This window comes from Raphanus sativus, chromosome 9 (assembly GCF_000801105.2).
Source record: "Raphanus sativus cultivar WK10039 chromosome 9, ASM80110v3, whole genome shotgun sequence".
Taxonomy (NCBI): Eukaryota; Viridiplantae; Streptophyta; class Magnoliopsida; order Brassicales; family Brassicaceae; genus Raphanus; species Raphanus sativus.
The window spans coordinates 352,084-368,067 of NC_079519.1; the positions used below are offsets into that span (position 1 = coordinate 352,084).

General features: G+C 37.8%; 2 protein-coding genes, 1 non-coding gene and 2 pseudogenes across 3 annotated transcripts; 2 read left to right on the forward strand and 3 right to left on the reverse strand.

Annotated features, from left to right (window-relative positions):
- LOC130499755 (secreted RxLR effector protein 161-like) lies at positions 1–495 on the forward strand. Its single transcript, XM_056994125.1, has one exon. The coding sequence runs from the start codon at positions 1–3 to the stop codon at positions 493–495; it is 495 nt and encodes a 164-aa protein (XP_056850105.1).
- Positions 496–1,339: 844 nt separating this feature from the next.
- TRNAQ-UUG (transfer RNA glutamine (anticodon UUG)) lies at positions 1,340–1,411 on the reverse strand. Its single transcript has one exon. It is a non-coding gene; the product is annotated as a tRNA-Gln (tRNA).
- A 110-nt stretch (positions 1,412–1,521) lies between these two features.
- Positions 1,522–4,970, reverse strand: LOC130500396 (filament-like plant protein 1). The gene is made up of 5 exons (XM_056995425.1): positions 4,706–4,970; positions 4,055–4,174; positions 3,765–3,963; positions 2,103–3,685; positions 1,522–2,021 (listed from the first exon to the last, which is right to left on the reverse strand). Exons 2-5 carry the CDS (start codon positions 4,133–4,135, stop codon positions 1,695–1,697), a joined length of 2,190 nt encoding a protein of 729 aa, XP_056851405.1. The 5' UTR covers positions 4,136–4,174; positions 4,706–4,970; the 3' UTR covers positions 1,522–1,694.
- A 4,927-nt stretch (positions 4,971–9,897) lies between these two features.
- Positions 9,898–11,627, forward strand: LOC130499758 (UDP-galactose transporter 1-like; annotated as a pseudogene).
- Positions 11,628–12,003: 376 nt separating this feature from the next.
- LOC130499759 (uncharacterized) lies at positions 12,004–15,615 on the reverse strand (annotated as a pseudogene).
- Positions 15,616–15,984: the final 369 nt, after the last annotated feature.

A 15,984-nucleotide genomic window follows, 5' to 3' on the forward strand; every position in this document is an offset into this window, starting at 1 on the left:
ATGCATAATCCAAAGGTATCTCATGGTGTGGCGCTAAAACAGGTGCTAAGGTACTTAAGAGGAACAACGAAGTTGGGACTTGTATACGAGAAAGCAAAGGTTATGCGACTGGAGGGGTTCAGTGATGCAAGTCACAACATCGACGATGATGATGGTCGAAGTACTACGGGCCACTTGTTCTATCTGAATGATTGTTTGATAACTTGGTGCTCACAAAAACAGGAAACAGTGGCGTTGTCATCGTGTGAGGCTGAGTTTATGGCTGCAACCGAGGCTGCAAAGCAAGCCATATGGCTTCAGGAGTTGCTGGAAGAAATCGATGGAAGAGCAAGTGATCGAGTGGTGATAAAGCTGGATAATAAGTCTGCCATAGCACTTACTAAAAACCATGTGTTCCATGGCAGGAGTAAACACATCCACAAACGCTACCATTTTATTAGAGAGTGCATTGAAAATGAGTTGGTCGACATTCAACACGTGCCGGGAACAGAATAGAAGGCGGACATCTTAACCAAAGCATTGGGAAGGATCAAGTACAAAGAGATGAAGGATCTTGTGGGAGTTCAAGACATAGAAGAAGCTAACTTCAAGTTTAAAAGGGAGAATGTTGGAGATAAACATGAAGATAGCTTGGAAGCTAAGCAATAAGTAATCCTAAGAGTGTTAGGAATATGAAAAGTTAATACCTAAGAGTTTAGGAATAAGAGAAACTATATAAAGAGTTGCAAGAGTGTTGCATCCAATACAGAGTTTTATAGTTTGTGTGAGAGCTTGAGTTTTTGAGAAGTTTTCTTGAGTTAATAAAGAGAGTTCTTTATATTGAGATCTTATACAAACCATTGAGATAATAATAAAAACAATACAACTTCAATTGTGTGTGATAAGCAATACTTTTGTTGTCTTCGACTGCTCTTTTTCTACTTGTATGTCTATGAGTTGTAATCACAATAATAATGATCATTGTGAAAGTGTGTTTGTGTTTTAATTAACCGTCTCTGCCAGATTTTTCAATACAATTGATCGACTTTTTTTGTCATGTAAAACATTCAAGTTACAGAGTCGACAAATTTGAATTAAGAGATTACATAACTGACAAATTAAACAAGTTTAGCATTAATGTAAATAAACGAGTCTAATTCAGATGGATGCTAGACATGAGACCTCTTATTAAGCTAGAGGCTTCCGTTATGGGTTTCTGGGTAGAAAAGTTACATGCATAATCAATAACACACACACAGGTGTCCGTTGATTACGGAGTTGGACGAAAAACATGCAAACAAAGAAAATTATGATGAACGAAAAACATGCAAACAAAGAAAATTATGATTGAACAAAAAAGAGGTCCTACCGGGAGTCGAACCCAGGTCGCTGGATTCAAAGTCCAGAGTGCTAACCACTACACCATAGAACCAAGTTGTTGTAGTACATTTATCATTTTATCTAACCCTTAGTCAAAGATATATGCAACACTACATACACAGAACAAAACTCACTTTCGAATCTATAGTAACATCATTCAAGTTGTGAAAAAAACACACATCCATCATTTCACCAAAGATCCTCTGCATAACACTATCATTAAACTACAAAACCAATTTCAAAATCTGGAAATGGAACATACAAAAGAGGTGTTTTTAACTCTTTTTAAACCTAAAAGATTGTTTCCTCTTGCCTAGTGCCAAAGAAAGTTATTGCTAAATCACCAAATGTATCCCATCTTTACTCCGAGTAAACACTTTGGCAAATCCGTTCCGGTTCTTCTCAGAACTCCCTCTGTTTGATGAAGCAGTATCAGAAGATGATGTTTCTTTGGTAGGTTTCATGCTTGCCATGTAAGTATCATTCTTGTGTACTCTCCAACTCTCTGTGCTGTTGCTTACACCATTAGTAGCAGCCACTGGAATGCTCGCTGTATCGACCAAGAAGTCTTCAAGCGTCGCCAGAGACTGTAACTGTTTCCCCAACGAAGCTATTGTCTTCTGACAGTTTGCTAGTTTCCCTGCAGCTGTTGCCATGTCTTCCTGCAATTGCATTATCAATAAAAGGTTTAAAATTGCAACACTTACTAATGTAGAGAGAGTGAGAGAGAGAGAGAGAGAGACCTGTTTGATCTTTGGTTGTCCTACAGCGCTTTCTTGATGGAGAGTGACTTCTTCTTCAAGAGCCTCACATTTTCTTCTAAGCTCATCAGAAGCTAACCTTTCCTTTCTCACCTCTTCTTCCAAACACTCAATCTTCTTCTGATTACCCTCTGCCTCTGCTTCCATGGATTCTATCTGTGTCTCAACTTCTGTTTTTAATTCATTAGCCAGTTTCATCTCCCTCTGTATCTCCTCTAGCTTTGTCTCAATATCTTGTAGACAAACTTGAGATTCTTTGTACTTGTCTTTGATTACGTCATAAGATATCTGCAGCTCAGCTTTCTCAACCTCCACCTTCTCCAACTTGTTCTCCACCTCCGCTTTAGCACAAACTATGCCTTCAAGCTCAACTCTCAGTGCATCTTTCTCTGCTTCTAACTTGTTTAACTTATTCTCCAGCTCTACTTTATCACTAACTGTAGCTTCAAGGTCAAGTCTCAGAGTGCTCACCACTTCTTTATCACTTTTAACTTTGCTTTCAAGCTCACCTCTCTCTGCTTCTAACTTTTCTAGCTTACTTTCCAGCTCCAGTTTATCACTAACCATTGCTTCAAGCTCGAATCTCAACGTGCTCTCCACTTCTCTCTCAGATTCAACTTTGCTTTCAAGCTTATCTTTCTCTACTTTCAACTTCTCCAGCTTACTTTCCAGCTCCACTTTATCACATACGATAGCGTCCAGCTCATATCTAAGTGTGTTCTCCACTTCTCTGCAACACTTGACTTCGCTTTCTAGCTCACCTTTCTCAGCTTCTAACTTCTCCAACTTCTCTTCAAGTTCTTTATTCCGGCCAGTCAACGCTTCTATCTCAGCAGCCAACGAGTTATCCGTTAGAACAACAACAGCTTCTTCTGTGACAGACTCAGGTCCACTCTTACCGCTTGGTGGAGTCTCAGGCAAAGCTACAAGTCGTTCCATCTCAAGAAAATCACCCATGAGATCAATCTCAATGGCAGAAGAAGAAGCAGTTCCCTGAAGGCTTCTCTTCTCAATAACCGTGGTTGATGCACCTGACTCAGAGCAGCTCGCATCTGAATGACTATCTGTAGACCGATGATCATTATTAAACGAAGATTTAGACGACAACATCGTCCTAAGCTTCCTACACTCAGCCTCTAGCTTCGCCACTTTCTTGATCACATCCAGCTGCTGCTTGCTAGCGGTCTCAGCCGCCTGCGTGCTCAGATCTCTCTCTATCGTTCTGATCTCCAGCTCCTCGCAACGAGCGATGAGCTCGTGTCTCAGCATCACGTTTTCTCTAGCCACGGATTCGGCCATTGTTGCAAGCTCCTCGGACTTGGTTGCAGCTTCGAGAAGCTCCCCTTCGAGGTCGGTTTTAGAAGCTTGCAGCTCTCGCGTCTTCTCGGTGACAGCGTCTTGGATCCTCTGCTCTTGCTCGTCTCTCGCTTGGCGTAGCTGTCTGACACACTCCTTGAGAGCTCCGTCGAGATGGCTCACTCTATCTTCCAACACTCTCTTGTTCTCATCCGCAGCTTCGAGCTTCTCCTTTAACTCCACAGCTTCGTTCTCAGCTTTCTCCCATCCTTTTCACAACAACAACATAATATATTAATCATAAAATCCAAAATCTATAGAGAAGTGAAAAGGATTTGATGATGATACCAGCGACAGCTTCTTCAGCTACTTTGACGTGTTGGTTCACCAGATCATCCTTAGCACTCACATTAGCAAGAGCAGCTGAGAGCTTCTCAGTTAGAGTCCTGATGCTATCTTTCAAATCTTCTTTCTCAGTTTCCACTTCAAGAGAAGCCTCCTCAGGTTGTTTTGTCTCATCTTCATGAGTCTCCATTGTACTCTCAGGCTTCAGAAACAGAAAAAGAAGCAATCATCAAAATGATTGTTTATATGCAAAGGAGATAAGAATAAAGTTAGTTGGTGAGGTGGTTCTTTACTTGAATGTCAGATTGTGAAGAGACTACAGAGTCTGATTCACCAAAGCTTCTCTCAGATGACTCACTCTTGCCTTTCTCCATTACAAAATCAGCACCATAACACACACACAGTCTCAGGATCTGAATAGAGAGAAGAGAAACACACACACACACAACTTTATTTCAAAAACTAAACAGATTAAAGAAAGCAACAAACTTTGAGATGAAGCATAAAGAGGACTCAACCAACCAAGTAACATGCAAGAGAAGAGAAAATCTAGAATAAACCAATCATTAATTCCCAAATAAATTGACTTTTGTCTTTCTTTTTTATTTATCATAACAAATAACAATAGAGAAAAGCTACATGACAAATACTCTTTTAACTTATAAAAAAAAAATTGAATTTTTAACATTTGAAACGCATTGCTTGTAGTTGAAATCATGCTCAAAAAAAAATCACAGCTTTTGAGATAACAATCAGTTTTTTTCTAATTCTGCTGAAAACACAAATCAAAAGGGTAATCACATCAAAAGAAGTATACTACAAAAAAAAAAGAAGCAAGTTGCTTGCAAGCAACTGTAAAGAAGCTTTTCATACATATTGGTCTTTCTCCAGAAACAACACCAAAGGAGAAATGAAGTACAAAAAAAGGAAGAGAGGAATCTTACACAGAGACCACCACCACCACCTTTGTCCGATGAATGGAGTGGAGACCTGCCTGTCTGAAGAAGCTTTAAGATCCGATAATGTCACCAATTGAAAACAAAAGATCGAAGCTTTCTTCTTCTACTGTCTGGAAGTTAAACACCACTATTACGTTTTTTAACAGCGACAAGGCGCAGCAGCAGAGAGAGAGAGAGAGAGAGAGAGAGATAATTCTCTCTATCTTTGTTTTTTTTTGCTTATTTTAATTTTCTAATTTTTTTGAAAATATTTTTTTTTCTTCTCTTTAATTCAAAAGAGAGAGAGGGCATGTGATACTCTGTATGTGGAGCTGTGTGTACTCAAGCATTTAAATCTAACTTTTCAGCTTTTATTTATTTATTTTAAATTCGGAATATTAGTATTTTATGTATCTGAAGAAACGTATTTTCTAAATTCAGAATCGTACTACTTAACTACTCAAATTTTCTTTCTTCTTTGAGTTCAAAACTTAACTTGCTTAGAGCAGGTTTATTGCAGTGTTTTGGTGAGATCTTGAAAGAGGAGAGAGGAAGGGGGATCCATCAAATTCTCAAAACCAAAGAAAAAGTCGTCTGAGGAAGAAACGAAAAAGGTTGGGTTTTTTCATGATTACGGGCCCCACTGAAACGTGGTGGCCCACGACTGGTTTATCTTTTTTTTTTTTTAAAAAAAAAATCGGATAAAAAGAAAAAAAAAAGAAAAAGAAAGAACCCTATTTGGGGTTGTGGGATAATCATGGTCTTACAGTTCCCGCTCCTCACTAAACATAACGTTAATTATTTTTCTTGTCTCCATTTGCATTTTAAAATATTTTTCCGAAGATCAGAGGTTTTTTTTTATCTTTTCCTAACAATAAAGAGTATTTATTATGTTAATAAAATTATTATCAAATTTAGAAAGCAGCAGCAGCACAGTTCTTTTTGAATTTAAGGATGTTGAAGTTTTACATGGGTGGCCATCGGATCCCTGACAAATCAGAGTGAGATACACAATTTATCCTACGGCTGAGATTTGCTCCTCCCTTACCTGCTTTAATTCCCTTCGTCTTCTACGACCATTATTATTTTACTCCATTTATGTGATTAGTTTATAGTTTATATACACTCATCTCAACATCCAGATGTATTTATTCTTATTAATCGTTAGTAGTAGTTGGTACGATAGCTTTATCTTCACTCCAAAATCACTATTAATAGTCTCGTTTATTGTCGTTTATCTCGAGACTAAAAACTATTCCCTCCGTTTCATTTAAATACTGTTGTTTTGCTGTTTCTTCGTACCATGACAAATGAATTAAGAAAACTTGGTTAAAATTGCCTGGGTTTGATAAAAGCCCATTTAGTTGTATGGGCTTCAGGTCTAAAGCCTAGATCGTTGGGACTCCAATGAGATAATAAAAGGCCTAACTAATTGATAAGTTTAACCTACTTCCTGAATAGCAAAAAGGCCATCCATACATACTTGTGTCACTTTCATTCTCGCTGGACTCTCAGGATCTGGCCCAATAAAATCCCCCAAAGGCCTATATAATCTGCTAACCGGTCAACTGAAATATTTTTTCTTGGTGAAAGCTAGTACACCAGACGGTTTAGATATTCGTGTTATATAGTAGTATGTATGATTAAATTACCTCTTTAATAAAATGTATTAAAAGTTACTTGCGTATAAAATGGAAAATTCATAAAAATGATTGTCTTATTAGTATTTTTTAACATTTAGGAGTAGGCATTATGATTTGTTCATTAGCTGATTTCATAGCATTATTAATCTATATTATTATATTAATTGTTGCATATCAGATTAGATTCTATTCATTGACTGGTGTTTGCAGGAAGCAAAGGGACAAACACCATCCATGTGCTTGATACAACCATACACACTTGGTGGCAAGTGGCAACACACTTGTCACTATATTATAATTTCATTTTGATCATATATATTGCGTCTCCATTTCGTTTTTAGGTCTATAAAACATTTGGATCAATGTTCAATAACTGAAACCCGCATCAGGAATATCTACCAATAATGGCTATTAAGAGGACGAGTTTCTCTAGATACATATGTTTTTTTACTTTTGTAGATTTCTTCTCCTTTCTATCAAAGTGGGTTTATATATGTATATGTCACGGAATTATTTATTAGCATGGGAAAATTACTTTTTTAGCAACAAAAAAAAGAGAAAATGACTTGCTCTCTAGAGAGAGAAACCGTAGATGAAACGAAGTGATGATTAACATTTCAAAACTGATATCTTCTTTTGTTTTATGATTTTAAGTATAACCAATACCCCAATATCCTCACATTCTCTTGTTCAGCATTACCTTGACATTTTATGTGATACTATCATCATGCATGCGTGGGTAAAACTACGAGCATAAGTAGCGTCCAGATAAACTATTCTTTTACCTAAACGCGAGTGAAATCACTAAACTTGATAGGAACAAATTTTGGCACTTAGGCGATCGCTAAAATTCTATAATGGTTTAAATCTTGGCTTGAAAACTCCTAACTTGCCTTACATTTTACCCCATCGAAGCTACTAGCCTACTAGTTAAGTCAAAGGACATTGCTTACACTATGCAAAAGGGAAACCAAAACTTGCTGCCTACTTCATTCACGATATTTTCCCTATCTTATTGTTCACACAAAGTGAGACCATTGACCAAGTCAGCCAAAAACACAATACCCAATGGTCATATGCAGGAACAATGCATGTTAAAAATCGGTTTCATGTATGTAATTCATATATATACATCATGCATTTTGCCTGTGAAACTGGTTAAAATTTATAGTTATATATAAATTCAAAGCAATTCAACCGCAATAAATACACATATGCATTGCCGGTTTTCTCTACAATTTGGCTGCCAAACCTACAATTACACTTCAGAGAAAACTTACTATTCTAATAAACTCTAAAGGATATTTCGTAAATTACGCCTTATAGACGTCAAAAAATTAACATTTTTACAAAAAATAATATAATAATTTCGTAAATGTTCTCAATATCTTTCTGCATGTTTATTTTTCATGCTTACAAGAACAAGTTGTAAAAAAAAAAATCTCAATCTAAAATACGCATGCTTGAGTAGCTTGGTCCGTAGTTTTGATAGCTTTGGACTTTAACGTGCAACTGCTATAAGTATATCGTCGGTTACAAAAAAAATCCCCAAAGTTTCTTATTTATATGTTGAAATTTTTGGGGTCAACATTAATATATTGAATTATTGATCACTTATAAACAACTAAACACTGCACATAACTTATTTGAACAAGAAGACATATAATTTGCAATAACCAACAAATTAGCTATTCCATAACCAACAAAATAAATAGACAGTAGCAGGCTAGCAGCGGGATGTCGACGTCATGAGAAAAGTATGTTCATCGGACGGTAGTAATCTCCCCACATCCTCGGAAATATTTGGAATAAATAACACAAAACAAAAGGGAAAATCTATTTTCCTACAATTTATTTAAAATTTGAGGAAATAACAAAGATGATTTCCATTGTGAGGAAAAGAAACAAATGTTTCGACTGTGACGTAAACAAACAAAATGTTTCGATTAATAAGTAAAAACAGAGAGTACATTTAATTATGCACTCTGAACTTTCTTTTGGGACAAAATTAATAATACGGTAATGTATAACAAATAAATAACAAATAAATGCTTGATTTAAAATACAAGATACAATCTAACCTTTTTAAATTAATATTAGATAAATTAATTATATATTAAAAATCTCTATAAATTAATATAATTTTTAGTTTCAAATTGATGTTTGGTTTAATTAAATATATCGATAAATTAATAATCTCTATAAATTAATAAAATATAATTTTGTGTGTAGTTCTAACATTATTAATTTATAGAAGTTTTACTGTATATAGAAGTTTTATATCTGTAAATGTAAATTATAATAATAATAGTCCAGTAATTTATCACTACTATATATTCTTTTTGAAAAAAACTATTACTACTATATATTGAATGCTTTGAATTAGAATATCATATGATGTTGGAAGGAAAAAACTTTTTTTTTTTTGTTTTTTTGTCGACTCTCATTTTGAAGATCAAGTGGTAGACAGTCTTGAGTCGTTCTGGAGAACCACTCTGTCCGGCTGGGTCTGATCTATATGGGAAAAGAGAAACACCACTAAGTCTCGCCTCCTTGGCGAGAGAATCTGCACGCAAGTTAATACTCTTGGGTATGTGGGCAATACTGAACTCCGAAAAACCAGTTTGTAGAAGCCAGAAGGAGACTAGCTCATAGTAAAAGGCCGGCCAGTCGGTAGGGTTGGCAATCATGTCCACCAATCGGAACAATCCGTCTCCATATGGATCACGTTGTAGGAAAACTCCTCTCAAGCAAGACATCGTCTATATAAACCCTTCCATCTTTGCATGGAGAGAGGATAGGCTTTTACGGCATCCTTGTAGTCCAAATCTCTCGACTACCATATGATCCTTATAAAACTATCCTATACCACTGACTGTGCCATTATCGATCCATGACGCATCGATTGGCAGGTCGGTGTTGGGGTGCTATCTGGACATGCGAGCTAGGTAAATGATCTGATCGTGCTCCCTCTTCCTCTTTCCTCCTCAAGTAGATTCGCTTTCCTCTAGCATTCCGTTTCGATGGAAGCTAACTGGAGAATGTCGACCGGTGATACTTTTTTCCATGAAACTTTATCATTTCGTGTCTTTCAGATATACCATAAAATCCATGGGAATGTTTCAATAAGTGGTTTTATATAGGCCACGTTTTTCTTTTTCAAAAAAAGAAAGTTCATGTTTTGATAAAGAGAGGTACTCGGGAAGTAACCCGGAATAGACGGATAAAACTTAAAATTCAAGAGATGTGAAAATGAAAAATTTGCCAAAATATTAATAAATGCAATGGAGCTTTGAAAAAAACGAAAGTTTGACTAACATGGAAAATACAATTCTTGATATTTTTACTCTCTTTACTTCTTTGCCACCGTTAGATTTTTTACTTTGAAACTGAAAATTAAATTAAATAACTTAATTGCCAAAAAAAGAGGAGAAATATTCTGATTTATAATAAAAGGAATCCTACGGGAAGAGCAAAAACATTATTTTCATGGCCTAAAGAGAGAGAGAGATAGAGAGAGACAGACGTTTGAGATTTGATGAGCTGAAGAAGAGAACTTCACATGGAACAGAGCCCCTCACTCCCACCGTTACCTTCCTCTCCGCTTACAATTTGAATTAGGGTTTCCTCTTCTTCTCTAGTTTTAGCTTCTCGATCTCTCTCTCTCTGTTACCGATTCACTTCCCCAAAACTTCGTTAAATCATCTTCTGGGTTTCCTTCATTTCTCGATCTGATTCCGAAATTCGCAAACTTTTTCTTCTGGGTCGAGAGATGGAAGAAGGAAGCGTGTTCAGATCTCTACTAGCGATTCTCCAGTGGTGGGGCTTCAACGTCACCGTCATCATCATGAACAAATGGATCTTCCAGGTTTTGATCTCATCTCGAGTCTTAATTAATCTAATCTAGATAAAGTTGTCAACTTTGTGATGCAGAAACTGGATTTCAAGTTTCCGTTGTCGGTTTCGTGTGTTCACTTCATATTTTCGTCGATTGGAGCTTACGTCGTGATCAAAATCCTCAAGCTTAACCTTTGATCCTTGTCGAGCCTGAAGATCGGTGGAGGAGGATCTTCCCCATGTCTTTCGTCTTCTGCATCAACATTGTGTTGGGGAATGTCAGCCTTCGTTACATCCCCGTTTCGTTTATGCAGAACATCAAGTCCTTCACTCCTGCTACTACAGGTTATATAGGGTTTGAGATGAGATTATGATCTTTGCCTGTTCTTGGTTGGATGAATCTGATTGTGTATGTGTGTTTTGGAGCAGTTGTTGTAGTGGTTGGTGTGGAGGAAGTACTTTGACTGGCGTATTTGGGCGTCTCTTGTCCCCATCGTTGGAGGGATCCTTCTGACTTCGGTTACAGAGCTTAGCTTTAACATGTTTGGATTCTGTGCTGCTCTGTTTGGGTGTTTAGCTACTTCTACTAAGACCATTCTAGCTGAGTCTCTTCTTCATGGTTACAAGTTTGACAGGTCAGTGCTGTGTTGCTTGTTGTGTCTTTATTGGATTCAATATGATGGAGTGATTGCTTGTTGTGTCTTTATTGGATTCGATATGGAGTGATTTTTACTTATATTGGCACTAGATAAATCATGTAATGGCATCTTATTCTTTATATAGAAGAAGCATTCATGTAATTGGTTTAGCCACAGAGGTGATTGATAAGTTAACCAATGAATTGATTGTTCTGTTCTTGCTTATGCAGCATAAACACAGTGTACTACATGGCGCCTTTCGCCACCATGATTCTCGGGTTACCTGCATTACTACTGGAAGGCAACGGGATCCTGAGCTGGTTTGATGCACACCCCGTCTCCCTGGTCAGCACTCATCATCATATTCAGCTCTGGTGTGTTGGCCTTCTGTCTCAACTTCTCCATCTTCTATGTCATCCACTCCACAACCGCAGTCACATTCAACGTAGCTGGAAATCTCAAGGTAACAAATGACAATGCCTAAGCTCTTTATTGTTTGTTTGTTTGCAAATCGCATGTGGTTCATGTTCTTCTACTTGTGCTAGGTGCGGTGGCTGTAATGGGTCGTGGTTGATATTCCGTAACCCAATATCGTACATGAATGCTGTTGGATGTGGGATCACGCTTGTGGGCTGCACGTTCTATGGATACGTGAGGCATAAGCTTTCGCAGCAGCAGCAGCAGCCAGGAACTCCTAGGACTCCTCGTACACCAAGAAACAAGATGGAGTTGCTTCCTCTTGTTAATAATGATAATCGAAGGGCAAAGTCTGATCTCATATTCAGTATCCACTGCTGCAAAGAGAGATAAGAAGAAGCATTCACTCACACCAGAGGGGTGTTGATTTTTACTACATATGCATTTTACTTGAACCTTAATAGAGAAAAGTAACATTTTGTTTTATGGGCTCGTAGAAGAGATAATGGTTCATCTTATTTATAATCTCTGTGATAATGTAGAATCTTTTATTTATCTAATTTCTTTTTCAGAAACCTTAAAGAGCTGCTGTTTCTTTCAATTTTTCTATATGTAAAATGAAGTAACTATGCAGTATGGTCATGCCTAAAGCAAGGCTCAAGAGGTTGATCTCTAAACTCTGCCAAGTTAGTGCTGAGCAAACATGTTTAAAACTCATTAAGTATGGATTGTTTCTAATTTCTATACAAACTGAAACTGGGTGGTTTATTCATCTTTCTATATTACTGTGATGACCCAAGAATGCAATATCTTCAGAGCATAGATCCATTGACAGATAATGTTGAGCTTCTCTGGACCTGAATCAAGGAGACATGGAGATCAGAGGAGTAATAATCATTCATACTCAGAAACTATGGTGAAACAATTGGTACTGACCTTCGCCGTCTGGTTTTCTTCCATGGCTCCTGACACATTAGAGGGAGCAGCTCTTGATATCTGTCCTATGAATGAAGCATATTCATGGAAAGCTCTTCCTTTCAATGATATTGGAGGGACTACTGTCTCTAATATACCGGAAAGCTCTACCATTCGCTCACTGCATTCCAAAAAAAAACAGCAACTCCGATACTGAGAAAGATAAGAGAATACAGGAAACTTTTGGAAGATAAGCGTATCAGAGCAAGAAAATGGCTCAAATGTGAGGGGAGGAATAATTACCATTTTTGTACGTTAATATGTGTTTCTGGTTTCATATCCAGAAGCCTCCACTGCTCAATGTGTAATCCTGCATTATGGCTGATGAAATAGGGACGGATCCTGTTGTAGCAATTTGGTTTGTGAAGAAGTTAAATCCTTTCTGCGCCACAGTGGAAGTCATCTGTTCAAGCACATTAGCTAGCTCAGACGTATCAAGATCTCCGAAGTGTTCATCATTGGCTCCATCGCAACCTAAAGAAGTCAACTCCATAAGTTAAAACTGTCTGAGCTGACAACTGTAATCTAGAAAGAGCGGAAGATGAAGTGTAAATGTAACACTCACAAAGTTCATGCATCTAGAGTGCGTCAGGTCAGCTTCTGAGATTAGATTGGTTATCTGATGAGTGATGTCAAGAAGTTGTGGAGCTTCTACAGGTTCTGAATCCAAGTATGGCTTCAGATCAGCATGCCTCGTACAGAGTTTTCTCCATGATTCTTGCACGGTATCTCTCGAGGTATCAAGCTTCGTTTTCTGAGCGGCCTTGATTGTCATACCAAAATCTATACGGCTGCATTCATCTGTTGTTGTTGCCTGTTGCATCTTCTGGGAACTCTCTACATAATCCTTAAAACAATCTTCCATCATTGTCCCATCAAAAGATTGTGCAATGATCTCGCAAGTATTCATTAAGGAATTAAAACTCTGTGAACTGTCTATGTGTATCTCTGTTGATGGGGAGTTCTGTTCATCGTCTTCACTCATGGACGCTTCAACTCCTCCATCAAAATGACCACAGGATACTGCTCTTGGTGACAGCTCAGCTTCCCCATCCATTAAAGTTTCTGGAACATATGAAGATTCCGGTACACATGATACATCAACTGACTGTGGCATCCCATTAATGCAAGAGACTTTTGATGTCTCGTGTCTCGAAACCGAAACCTGTATGTCACTCAGAGGTTCATCTTCCGAATCAGAGGACATCACAACATTGGCCTTCCTCCTTCTGTTTGGCCGAGAGAGAGACAGTGGCTGGTAGGAAGTGTCGGTAAGCCCAGATGGAACACTTAAGAAGTCATCTAACTCATCATAATCCTCAAAACAAGTGTTCTGCCTTAACATGGCTGCTTTCTTGGCTGCTATGGTATTCTTCAGTGCCCCGCCTCCATAATCTATTAAGCATTATCTCGTTTTCAACCTCCTCAACAAATACTTCAACTGTGTCGTGACTTTTCTCCGCCATGGATAATGATTTAGCAATCTCATTCTCCACAAACTGTGATAGTTGAGAAGGAAATCCTGCGTAATTATCTTGGGAAGCAGCACGTGACCAGCTTCATGATCAAATCGATCTGGATCACTAGTGTTCTTGGCCTTTCTAACTGTAAAATGTAAAGATATCAAACATTATAACAGTATAAAGAGCTAAACATGTCCCCACTTAGTCTTGATAGTGAAACTATGGAGACTAAAATTAGTTTTCTATAATAATAGAACTCCAGAATACCTCTTTGGGATTTACTCTGAACCCAAAATTGTAATTGCATAATCGCTTTCCGTATATCACCACCACTAGTGATGGTCAATTGCTCTAGTGAATCAGGATTAACTTTAACATCCTCTGCTGCACAAATCTGTAAAACAACAAATGTTAGAAGAATCCAAATAACAATGAAAGGTTATGCATCAGAATATACTGTATATACCGAAAGAAAGGTGGCTAAACAGCTCTTCTGTTGATGGCAAAGAAAAGCATATATCTATCCTCTTCAAGTTCTCTGGCAAACCATGATTCTTGTCTGTAATTATCCATGTAATACAGATGCAATCAGTATATTACCTAAGATATGTTACAAGTGAGGAAAAAATAATATTTTTAAACATGGATGAATAAATACCATTTGCAGTCAATATCACAGGCCCTTTCGCTTTCTTAGCAATCTCCTGGATAGCACACACGAGACCACGATCTTCAGCAAGGAAATATCTACATCCTCAAAAAGAATTAAAGGCTTCAAGTTGGCTTTGTCATTCTGGATATGTGATACAGGTGTTACTTCAATCACATCCTCTACCCCATTGCCATCAGTACAGGAATTGAAAGAGGTTCCAATGACCTGCCGTAACAAGTGGTGTGAATATAAACACATTATCCTTGAGTTCGCATGTACCGATAGAAATGCAGAAAATAGCAAATCCAAGCATATACATAAACTGTTGCAACTCTATGTACCTTGATAGGCTATTTGACTCGAGAGCCTCCCCAAATTTCTGCTTAACAACTGTTCCGCTTCGGCATTCTGATGCATTAGACTATAGACAAACGTCATTTAGAGACATTCATTTGCAGTAGCTAGACAGATATCATTTAGCGGAAAACAAGTACATACCTCAAGGATTTTTAAATCCTTGCTCTTTAGCACATGCATAAACAGCTGCAGATTTCCCACTCTGCAAGACATGCACAACCATACATGAAACTCAGAAGCATGTAAGAAGCAAAAACAGTTCGTGACAGATATCTTAGGACATACCCCAACTGGACCAACGATTAAGAGAACATTTCTCAGGCGGTCTTCAGCACCAGTATTTTCCGAGTCAGAATCACTTTCAGAACAACTGTAGTCGGAGTCTTGCGATTGCTCTGCATCACTACTACAAAAAGTCTTGGCTTGCCTGAAGCCTCGCTCACGCCATTGGCACAGCCATTCATTCATTAGTTTTACAGCTTCGGTATTACCACATACCTGACAAGAACTCGGGTGAGAAACTTGTCTTTGTTGCTTTTCTTTAAAAACCATATCATACCAGAAGATATAACATGCAATGACGGTGTATGTTCAAAAATTTCTAACCTCCGAGGCACTTCTTGGCTGGTACTTATTTTACCCACAAGCTACTACGAGGCTGGCCACTGAAAAATCATTTATTGCATAGATTATAAAGTTATGATCAGTCATGTGCTCTGCTAGTGAATATATCAAACCATACAAGTACCTTTGCAGTTCATGAGAAACGTCTGCCGTAGCCTCAGCATGATGATTAGACCAAGTTAACTGCTTCACAACCCTAGAAAGATTGCAGGAAATGACCCTTTTGTCATGAATAGTTCAAAAAAAAACAAAACAAAAAAGAACACAGACCAAAAGGAGACGTTCTAACTCACCACCACTTGAGCTCCATCTAAGGAGCCTACCGGAGATGCCTCTGCCATACCTTCTGATTGAGTATCTACATCATCGATGATGCACACGTCAGGATGTGAAAGAGTCGGAAGCTCATTCACTAGATCAAATTTAATTTGTTGTCGAGGATTCCAAGTGGTGGTGGACGTATGGTCAATGAAAGTCCAGTTCTTCCAATCAATGTTCCGATTACCATCATCCTAAGAAGAAAAGGTTTTTTGCTTTTGTTAGTTAAACATAACCGAAGAAAGCTACAATATACGTCTAACAGCATTATACCTGAAACCTCTCAAAACATGGATAGGTCCAATTTGATCCTTTACTTGATCCTGACAAGTACCACTTCTCTTGACTCTTTTTCCCTCCT

Bases quoted from the DNA above. Each gene is read 5' to 3' on its own strand.
- LOC130499755 (XM_056994125.1), top strand. From the start codon at position 1: ATGCATAATCCAAAGGTATCTCATGGTGTGGCGCTAAAACAGGTGCTA.
- LOC130500396 (XM_056995425.1), bottom strand. From the start codon at position 4,135: ATGGAGAAAGGCAAGAGTGAGTCATCTGAGAGAAGCTTTGGTGAATCA. The intron at 3,686-3,764 runs GTATCATCATCA...TGTTGTGAAAAG, and splicing joins AGCTGAAGAAGCTGTCGCTG to GATGGGAGAAAGCTGAGAAC. The intron at 2,022-2,102 runs GTCTCTCTCTCT...ATGCAATTGCAG, and splicing joins GACAACCAAAGATCAAACAG to GAAGACATGGCAACAGCTGC.